Source organism: Erinaceus europaeus, chromosome 9 (genome assembly GCF_950295315.1).
Source record: "Erinaceus europaeus chromosome 9, mEriEur2.1, whole genome shotgun sequence".
NCBI lineage: Eukaryota > Metazoa > Chordata > Mammalia > Eulipotyphla > Erinaceidae > Erinaceus > Erinaceus europaeus.
This window is the reverse complement of record NC_080170.1, coordinates 17,844,676-17,856,037: the sequence shown is the minus strand read 5'-3', so window position 1 is coordinate 17,856,037 and position 11,362 is coordinate 17,844,676. Positions and strand designations below refer to the sequence as shown.

The 11,362-nt window shown below is 39.1% G+C and overlaps 1 protein-coding gene across 1 annotated transcript; it reads right to left on the bottom strand.

Annotated features, from left to right (window-relative positions):
* Positions 1 to 10,435: 10,435 nt before the first annotated feature.
* On the bottom strand, positions 10,436 to 11,362 carry LOC132540290 (olfactory receptor 13G1-like). Its single transcript, XM_060197077.1, has one exon. It carries the CDS (start codon positions 11,360 to 11,362, stop codon positions 10,436 to 10,438), a length of 927 nt encoding a protein of 308 aa, XP_060053060.1.

The following is an 11,362-nucleotide window of genomic DNA, read 5'->3' as shown; positions in this document are numbered from 1 at the left end:
AGAAATCAAAGGGATACAGATTGGAAGGGAAGAAGTCAAGCTCTCACTATTTGCAGATGATATGATAGTATACATAGAAAGACCTAAAGAATCCAGTAGAAAATTACTGGAAGTTGTTAGGCAATATAGCAAGGTATAAGTCTACAAAATCAATGTACAAAAATCAGTGGCATTTCTTTATGCAAACACTAAATCTGAAGAAGAAGACATCCAGGAATCACTCCCATTTACTGTTTCAGCAAAATCAATCAAATACCTAGGAATAAAGTTGACCAAAGAAGTGAAAGACTTGTATGCTGAAAACTATGAGTTGCTACTCAAGGAGATAGAAACTGATACCAAGAAATGGAAAGATATCCCATGCTCATGGATTGGAAGAATAAATATCATCAAAATGAATATTCTCCCCAGAGCCATATACAAATTTAATGCAATACCCATCAAAGTTCCACCAGGCTACTTTAAGAGAATAGAACAAACAATACAATCATTTATCTGGAACCTGAAAACACCTAGAATTGCCAAAACCATCTTAAGGAAAAGAAACAGAAATGGAGGCATCACACTCCCAGACCTTAAACTATATTATAAAGCCATCATCATCAAAACAGCATGGTACTGGAACAAAAATAGGCATACAGACCAGTGGAATAGAATTGAAAGCCCAGAAGTAAATCCCAACACCTATGGGCATCTAATCTTTGATAAGGGGGTCCAAAGGATTAAATGGAAAAAGGAGGCTCTCTTCAATAAATGGTGCTGGGAAAACTGGGTTGAAACATGCAGAAGAATGAAATTGAACCACTTTATCTCACCAGAAACAAAAATCAACTCCAAATGGATCAAAGACCTAGATGTCAGACCAGAAACAATCAAATACTTAGAGGAAAACATTGGTAAAACACTTTCCCACCTACACCTCAAGGACATCTTTGATGAATCAAACCCAATTGCAAGGAAGACCAAAGCAGAAACAAACCAATGGGACTACATCAAATTGAAAAGCTTCTGCACATCCAAAGAAACTATTAAACAAACAGAGAGACCCCTCACAGAATGGGAGAAGATCTTCACATGCCAGACATCAGACAAGAAACTAATCACCAAAATATATAAAGAGCTCAGCAAACTTAGCCGCAAAAAAGCAAATGACCCCATCCAAAAATGGGCAGAGGAAATGAACAAAACATTCACCACAGAGGAGATGCAAAAGGCTAATAAATATGAAAAACTGCTCTAGGTCACTGATTGTCAGAGAAATGCAAATTAAGACAACACTAAGATACCACCTCACTCCTGTAAGAATGGCATACATCAAAAAGGACAGCAGCAACAAATGCTGGAGAGGATGTGGGGACAGAGGAACCCTTTTACATTGCTGGTGGGAATGTAAATTGGTACAGCCTCTGTGGAGAGCAGTCTGGAAAACTCTCAGAAGGCTAGACATGGACCTTCCATATGACCCAATAATTCCTCTCCTGGGGTTATACCCCAAGGACTCCATAACACCCAACCAAAAAGAGGTGTGTACTCCTATGTTCATAGCAGCACAATTCATAATAGCTAAAACCTGGAAGCAACCCAGGTGCCCAACACCAGATGAGTGGCTGAGAAAGCTGTGGTATATATACACAATGGAATACTATGCAGCTATCAAGAACAATGAACCCACCTTCTCTGACCCATCTTGGACAGAGCTAGAAGGAATTATGTTAAGTGAACTAAGTCAGAAAGATAAAGATGAGTATGGGATGATCCCACTCATCAACAGAAGCTGACTTAGAAGATCTGAAAGGGAAACTAAAAGCAGAACCTGATCAAATTGTAAGTAGGGCACCAAAGTAAAAACCCAGTGGTGAGGGGTAGACATGTAGCTTCCTGGGCCAGTGGGGGGTGGGAGTGGGCGGGAGGGATGGGTCACAGTCCTTTGGTGGTGGGAATGGTGTTTATGTACACTCCTAGCAAAATGTAGACATATAAATCAGTAGTTAATTAATATGAGAAGGGGAAATCAATTGTATGTCTCAAAGTTTCTCAAAACACAAACTGAATCTTTTTAATATATAGGCTATGTATTTGATATACGGACTCTTTCAAAAGCCTAGACCAAGTAGATTAGAAGCTTCCAATAGCACAGCTATATACAAGATACTGGGTACTGTCCAGCAAACCATAACAAAGGGACTTTTCAAAGTTAACCCAATTAACAAATAATGTGATGATAACATTAACTATTGATTGTCTTTTTGAACCCTAAGACAGCAGGAACCTCACATCTTCACTATAGAGCCCCTACTTCCCCCAGTCCTGGAACCCTTGGATAGGGCCCACTTTCCCGTATACATCTCCCAATCCAAACCAAATAATATTGCATCCGCCGATCACAACCTAACCAAAGCAACGATTGCCATCTCAACATGCTTCACCTCAGACTGTATCCAGAGACTTCACGTGTGGTATGACAACCCTTCAGCTTCATTACTCGGGTGAGACCTTTCCTTTAATCGTACACTCTAATTTCATCTCAGGTAGTTCACTTTCTAACAAAGTCCCATAACCTAGATATACACCAGTTTCTGTGAGAGAGAGCGTATGTGCACACGTATCCATAAACTACTGCAAAATATATACCTGAAAGCAGGATTACACTAGAGTTTGCAGTGAGTACCTCCCTAACACTTCCTCTCCACTATTCCAAGCTTGGGATCCATGATTGCTCAACAAATTGTTTGGCTTCATATGTTAACTCTGTTTTCAATCACCAGGTTCCAGATGCCACCAGGATGCTGGCTAGGCTTCCCTAGATTGAAGACCCCACCAATGTGTCCTGGAGCTCAGCTTCCCCAGAGACACACCCTACTAGGGAAAGAGAGAGGCAGACTGGGGGTATGGACTGACCAGTCAATGCCCATGTTCAGCGGGGAAGCAACTACAGAAGCCAGACCTTCTACCTTCTGCAACCCTCAACGACCCTGGGTCCATGCTCCCAGGGGGATAGAGAATGGGAAAGCTACCATGGGAGGGAGTGGGTTATGGGGATTGGGTGGTGGGAATTGTATGGAGTTGTACCCCTCCTACCTTTTGCTTTTGTTCACTAATCCTTTCTTAAATAAAAAATTTAAAAAAAAAAAGATATCTATGGAGTGCTCAATGAGAAAGGCTTTCAACCAAGAATACTATATCCTGCTAGACTGTCATTCAGACTAGATGGAGGCATCAAAACCTTCTCAGACTAGCAACAGTTGAAGGAATCAACTATCACCAATCCTGCCCTGAAAGAAGTTCTGAAAGATCTCCTATAAACAATCAGACCACCACAAATAGGACATATATCAAAACACTCTAAAACTCTACAAGTATGGCGTTAAAATATCTTCAATCTTTGATATCAATAAATGTCAATGGCCTGAATTCACCTATTAAAAGACACAGAGTAGGAAGATGGATCAGAAAACACAACCCAACATTATGCTGTCTACAGGAAACCCACCTAACTCAACAAGACAAACACAGAATTAAAGTGAAAGGATAGAAAACTATCATACAAGCCAATGGCCCACAAAAAAAGGGCAGGAACAGCTATTCTCATATCTGACACGATATACTTTAAAATAGATAATATTAAGAAAAGTTAGGAATGGATGCTACTTAATACTGAGAGGATCTGTCAATCAAGAGGACTTAACAGTTATTAACATCTATGCACCCAATGAGAAGCCATCTAAATACATCAAACTTCTACTGAAAGAGCTACAGCAATATATTACCAGCAACACCATCATAGTAGGGGACGTCAACACCCCACTCTCTCAACTTGACAGATCATCCAGGCAGAAAATCAATAAAGACATAAGGGAGCTAAATGAAGAGATCGATAAACTAGAACTAGTTTATTTATTGGACATTTTCAGAGTCATTCATCCCAAGAAACTGGAATACACATTTTACTCAAATCCACATGGGTCAGTCTCAAGGATAGACCATATATTAGTCCACAAAGACAGCATCAGCCAATTCAAGAGCATTGAAATCATCCCAAGCATCTTCGCAGGCCACAGTGGAATTAAACTAACACTTAACAATCAACAAACGATTAGTAACAGTCCCAAAATGTGGAAGCTCAAAAGTACACTTCTTAACAACTTCTGGGTCAAAGAGGAAATAAAGGAAGAAATCAAAATGTTTCGAGACTTCAATGAAAATGAAGACACAAGCTATCAAAATATTTGGAACACAGCTAAAGCAGTCCTAAGAGGGAAGTTCATAGCTATACAAGCACACATTAGGAAACAAGAAAAAGCACACATAAACAGCCTGATTGCACATCTTAAAGACCTAGAAGAAGAAGAACAAAGGAACCTTAAAGCAACCAGAAGGACAGAAAACACTAAAGTTAGGGGAGAAATAAATAACATTGAGAATAAGAAAACCATACAAAAGATCAATGAAAGTAAATGTTGGTTCTTCGAAAGAGTAAACAAAATCGACAAACCTTTAGCCAGACTCACAAAACAAAAAAGGGAGAAGACAAATTTAAATCGCATACTAAATGGAAGAGGAGATATCACAACAGACACAGCAGAAATTCAACATATCATGTGCGGCTTCCATGAACAACTGTATGCCACCAAGCTAGAGAACCTGGAAGAAAAGGAAGATTTCCTAGATACCTAACAACTTACAAAACTAAGTAAAGAGGAAGTGGATAACACCAACAGGCCCATCACAGCTAATGAAATTGAAACAGTTATCAAAAATCTCCCCCAAAATAAGTCCTGGACCAGATGATTTTACAAATGAATTCTACAAAACCTTAAAAGAAGAACTAATACCTATACTTTTAAAAGTCTTCCAGAAGACTGAAGACACTGGAATACTCCATGCCAGCTTCTATGAAGCCAACATCACTCTGATACCTAAAGCAGACAGGGACACAACCAAAAAAGAAAACTAAAGACCAATATCTCTGATGAATATAGATGCGAAAATATTGAACAAAATTCTAGCCCACTGGATACAGCAGTATATCAAAAAGATTTTTCATCATGACCAAGTGGGTTTATCCCAGGCATGCAAAGTTGGTTTAATCTACGTAAATCAATCAGTGTGATCCACCACATCAACAAAAGCAAGACCAAAAACCACATGGTCATATCAATAGATGCAGAGAAAGCCTTTGACAAAATACAACATCCCTTTATGATCAAAACACTACAAAAAATGGGAATAGATAGAAAATTCCTGAAGATAGTGGAGTCTATATATAGCAAACCTACAGCCAACATCATACTCAATGGTGAAAAACTGGAAGCATTTCCACTCAGATCAGGTACTAGACAGAGATGCCCACTATCACCATTACTATTCAACATAGTGTTGGAAGTTCTTGCCATAGCAATCACAATAAGGCAGGAGGAAGGAATTAAAGGGCTACAGATTAGAAGAGAAGAAGTCAAACTCTCATTATTTGCAGATGACATTATAGTATACATGGAAAAACCTAAGGAATCCAGCAAGAAGTTTTTGGAAACCATCAGGCAATACAGTAAGGTGTCAGGCTACAAAATTAACATTCAAAAGTCGGTGGCATTCCTCTATGCAAACACTAAGTTAGAAGAAATTGAAATCCAGAAATCAATTCCTTTTACTGTATCAAAAAAAACAATGAAATATCTAGGAGTAAATCTAACCAAAGAAGTGAAAGACTTGTATACTGAAAATGATGAGTCACTACTCAAAGAAATTGAAAAAGACACAAAAAAGTGGAAAGATATTCCATGTTCATGGGTTGGAAGAATTAACATCATCAAAATGAATATATTACCCAGAGCCATCTACAGATGTAATGCTATCCCCATCAAGATCCCAAGCACATTTTTTAGCATAATAGATCAAAGGCTATAAATATTTATCTGGAACCAGAAAAGACCTAGAATTGCCAAAACAATCTTGAGAAAAAAGAACAGAACTGGAGTCATCACACTCCCAGATTTCAAGCTGTATTATAGGTCCATTGTCATCAAAACTACTTGGTACTGAAACATGAATAGACTCACTGACCACTGGAATAGAATTGAGAGCCCTAAAATGAGGCCCCACACCTATGGACAATTAATCTTTGACAAAGGTGCCCAGACTATTAAATGGGGAAAGCAGAGTCTCTTCAACACATGGTGTTGGAAACAATGGGTTGAAACATGCAGAAGAACGAAACTGAATCACTGTATTTCACCAAATACAAAAGTAAATTCCAAGTGGATCAAGGACTTGGATGTTAGGCCACAAACTATCAGATACTTAGAGGAAAATATTGGCAGAACTCTTTTCCGCATAAATTTTAAAACATTTTCAAAGACATGAATCCAATTACAAAGAAGACTAAGGCAAGTATAAACCTATGGGCTACATCAAGTTAAAAAGCTTCTTCACAGCAAAAGAAACCACTACCCAAACCAAGAGACCCCTCACAGAATGGGAGAAGATCTTTACATGCCATACATCAGACAAGAGTCTAATAACCAACATATATAAAGAGATTGCCAGACTCAACAAAAAGACAACAAATAACCCCATCCACAATGGGGGGGGGAGGACCTGGATAGAATATGCACAACAGAAGAGATCCAAAAGCACGAGAAATACATGAAAAAGTGCTCCAAGTATCTGATTGTCAGAGAAATGCAAATAAAGACAACAATGAGATATCACTTCACTCCTGTGAGAATGTCATACATCAGAAAAGGTAACAGCAGCAAATGCTGGATAGAGTGTGGGGTCAAAGGAACCCTCCTACACTGCTGGTGGGAATGTCAATTGGTCTAACCGCTGTGGAAAATAGTCTGGAGAACCTTCCGAAGGCTAGAAATGGACCTACCCTATGACCCTGCAATTCCTTTCCTGGGGATATATCCTAAGGAACCCAACACACCCATCCAAAAAAATCTGTTTGCATGTTCTTGGCAGCACAATTTGTAATAGCCAAAACCTGGAAGCAACCCAGGTGTCCAACAACAGATGAGTGGCTGAGCAAGTTGTGGTATATATACACAATGGAATACTACTCTGCTGTAAAAAAATGGTGACTTCACTGTTTTCAGTCAATCTTGGATGGACCTTGAAAAATTCATGTTATGTGAAATAAGTCAGAAACAGAAGCATGAATATGGGATGATCTCACTCTCAGGCAGAAATTTAAAAACAAGATCAGAAACGAAAACACAAGTAGAACCTGAAATGGAACTGGCGTATCGCACCAAAGTAAAAGACTCTGGGGTGGGTGGGTGAGGAGAATACAGGTCCACGAAGGATGATAAATGACATAGTGAGGGTTGTATCGTTAAATGGGAAACTTGGGAATGTTATGCATGTACAAACTATTGTATTTACTGTTGAATGTAAAACATTAATTCCCCAATAAAGAAATAAATTTAAAAAAATACAAAACAAGACAAAAAAAAACCCCAGTAAAATACAGTAGTTTGTACACATGTAACATTTCCAAGATTTGCATGTTTGCAGTCAACTCCCACTATATCCTCCTCTGCCATCATGTTTCCATAAACTTACCCCACCCCTACACTGGAGACTTTTACTTTGGTGCAATGCATCAACTCCAGGCCAAGTTCTCCTTTGTGTTTTCCCTTCTGATCTTATTGTTCAACTTCTGTCTATGAGTGAGATCATCCCATATTCATCCTTCTCTTTTTGGCTGATCTGATGTGACATAATTCACTCAAGCTCTATCCAAGAAGAGGTGAAGATGGAGAAGTCACCATTTCTAAGTAGCTGAGTGGTATTCCATTGTGTATATATACCACAATTACTCAGCCACTCATCTGTTGTTGAACACTTGGGCTGCTTCCTGGTTTTGGCTTTTATAAATTGTGTTGCTATGACCACAGGTATACACAAATATTTTTGGATAGTTGTGTTTGGTTCTTAGTGATATATCTCCAGGAGAGAAATTTCAGGGTCACAGGGTAGGTCCATTTCTAGCAAGGCTAGGTTATTATGAACTATTCATCATAGACTATGTCAATAACTTGATACAGTGAAAGGTTATGGAATAAGCACTTTAATTTGTTATTTGTAAAGCAACAGATGCTATTTGTTGTTGATAGGACTTGCACTTGATTTTCTTTTTCTGCAAAGAGAACACAGTGGAAAAAATCAACTATGACCTTATAATATTATTAAGCACAGCTCTTTTCTGGTTTACAGTAGTGCCAGGGGATCAAAAGTAGTTTCTCTGGCATTAAAGTGTTTTGTTTAGCCACTACCCTGAATCCCTTGTCCATAATTTTAGTTTTACATAAAAAAGGAAAGTAGCTTCCTTCCACGTGTATGACCAGAGAACTAATTATTATAGATTCATTATTATAGATTTAGAGTAATTGATTAATTTCCAGTATATACACATCAGAGAGCTCACTATGTTGGAATAAGATAGACAATGCACCTCTACTATGTTTTTGTTTGGTTGATTGGTTTTTTAACAGAGCTCTGCTCAGTTCTGGTTTATGGTGGTATGGGGGATTGAAACTGTGATTTTGGAGCCTCAGGTATGACAGTCTCTTTGCATAACCATTATGCTATCACTGTGCCCATGAAAAAGCATCTCTATTGGCATGTGTGAGCACAGATGTAGAAGTACCCCCTCCTCTGAAATGAAACAACCAATATTCTCTTCTCCCAGTTAATATCAACAGCTAATTCTGTACTAATTATAATACAACAATATACATTTCCTTTGTCTCATAGATAAAATTGTTCTAGTTCTTGACCTTACCCAATCCGGACAAAACACTAACATTCACCGAATACCCAACAAGATTCCCAACTATGTCCTTTCAGTAACTTCTAATTGACCCATGGTGCTCTGTGTCCTAATGCGATAGGGCCTGATTGCTCATTGCACACTAACTTATGGTCCTGGACAAGAGGATTGGCAACAGTATTCCTGCTGCTCTGTGATTAACTTAGATTTGATATATTACGCTATAAAGATTAATTTTGGTGAAAACATATAGTTCTTGTGACCATGGAGGCAAAAACATAGCACAGATCACAATTAAATGGACTAGATTATTTCAGAAAGAGTAGAATGAGACAGTGGCCTGTATTAATTTGGAAAAATGTTGGGTATTGGTGGTCTGGGAGGTGGCTCAGTGGATAAGGCATTGGATTCTCAAGCATAAGGTCCTGAGTTCAGTCCCCAGCAGCACATTTACCTGAGATGTCTGGGTCTTTCTCTCTCCCCTATAATTTCAAATGAATAAGCAAATAAAATATACAAAGAAAGAAAAATGTTGGGTATTGTGAGCCAGGAAGAGAGGGAGGAATGCCAGTTGGCTATACACATAGGTGAAAATCGGGAGACAGAGTCAGAAAAGGAGAAGACAGGGTGATACATGGACTTGCTATGGGGTACTGCACCAAGGTAAGGAACATTGGGAAAAGAAAAGGGGAGCTTGGAGGACGGTTAAGGTCCTAGGCTGCGGATGAGAGCATCTTTCAGATACCATAATGCAGAGCTGAGAAATGGAGCTCCTGTTTAGACAATCGTATGGTAAACCAGTAACCTCCAAATGATTTTTTTTTAAAGCTGAATAGCATTTGGGTCCCTGCTTATAATAATGATTTCAGAGGGAATCCTACTACCTTCATCACCAGTAGGTCACAAAGTGATAACATATAATTTCTTGTCACATATATGGCAAGTTATTTGATTCATAGACCAACTTATTCTATAACATTATAAATAGTGAGGGGGCAGGCAATGCACATTTTACACTGAAATAAGGACTCAGTCACCACCAGCAAGGGGAAAGAAAGCTTTATACTACTGGGGTAGCAGTGCTATGGGTCTCTCTCTCTCTCTCTCTCTCTCTCTCTCTCTCTCTTGCTCTGTTAATCTGTCACTATCCAAGATAAATAAAATAAAAAATAAGTAATACAGCTTGGTGATAAAAACATGCAAATGTAGATAATGTTTATATTTGTTTATTGGTAAATACATGAACACACATGATTTACTAGATGTTATATACATTTTTAGACAAATGTAACACCTTTTGTGAAATAGATTTATATGAAGTCATAGGAGAATTAAGTCACCAATATAGTTCAAGTTAAAAGTATAGAGTGATAGAGGTAGAATTCTAGGAATAGAAAGAGAATAAGAAAAATATTTTACATATATTGCAATAGTTTTGAAATTTTTCATAAAAGAAAATACATATAGTAGATATGTGGAATGGTGGTATATGCTATACTTGAAAATTGGTGTAATTCCATAATGAAGAGTAAGGAGGGAACATATTGTAAGAGGGTACTTCCTCATAATCTAGAGGAAATAAATCTGGTTTGGAGAATGGCAGTAAAAGGAATACGTTCTAAGAAATGCTTGTAGAGCAAAGAGTCAATGTCTTTGAAGTCACTGTTGTTTCAGAAATGCAAAGACTTTCCGAATCCCTGTCTGCATCTCCTTGTTCCGGAAACTGTACACAATCGGGTTGAGAGTGGGGGTCACAAGAGTGTAGAGGGCAGTCACTATCTTGTCCCTTTCAAAGGAGTAGCTGGAAGCAGGCCGGATGTAGGTGTAGATGACAGGGGAATAGTAGAGGGACACCACTATGAGGTGGGAGGAGCAGGTAGAGAAGGCCTTCTTCTTGCCTTCTGCAGTGCGGATGCGGAGAATGGCAGCAATGATGAAGCCATAGGAGATGCAGGTGAGGGTGAAGTCACCCACAGCCAGGGTGATGTCTGCAACGTACACCATCACCTCATTGACTCTCACCGGGGTGCAGGACAAAGATAGTAGTGGGGGTATCTCACAGAAGAAGTGGTCAATGGTGTTTGGCCCACAGAAACTCAGTCTTAAAATGAGACCTGTGTGGACACAAGAGTTGGTGACTGCAATCACCATGACAATGCTGAGCAAGACCACACACGTGTGTCTGTTCATAACTGCACTGTAGTGAAGAGGGAAGCAGATGGCTACATAGCGGTCATAGGCCATGGTGGTGAAGAGCACCATCTCAGCCCCCAGGGACCACGTGAAGAAGTAGAGCTGAGTCATGCAGCCTCCAAAGGAAATGGTGTTTCCTGAGGTCAGCATGACCTCCAGCATCTTGGGGATGATGCTTGTGGTACAGATGATGTCCACAACAGCCAAGGCCAGGAGGAGAATGTACATGGGGGTGTGCAAGGTGGTGTTATAGATTATGGCAATGATAATTAGCATATTTCCAAAAAAAGCTATGTTGTAGATACAGAAGAAAACAATAAAGAGGACTCCCTGGAGCTCAGGCTTCTGGGTGAGACCCAGAATCAGAAATTCAGTGACAAAGGTACTATTCAT

Excerpts from the sequence above, each read along its gene's own strand:
- LOC132540290 (XM_060197077.1), bottom strand. The coding sequence starts at position 11,362 with ATGAATAGTACCTTTGTCACTGAATTTCTGATTCTGGGTCTCACCCAG.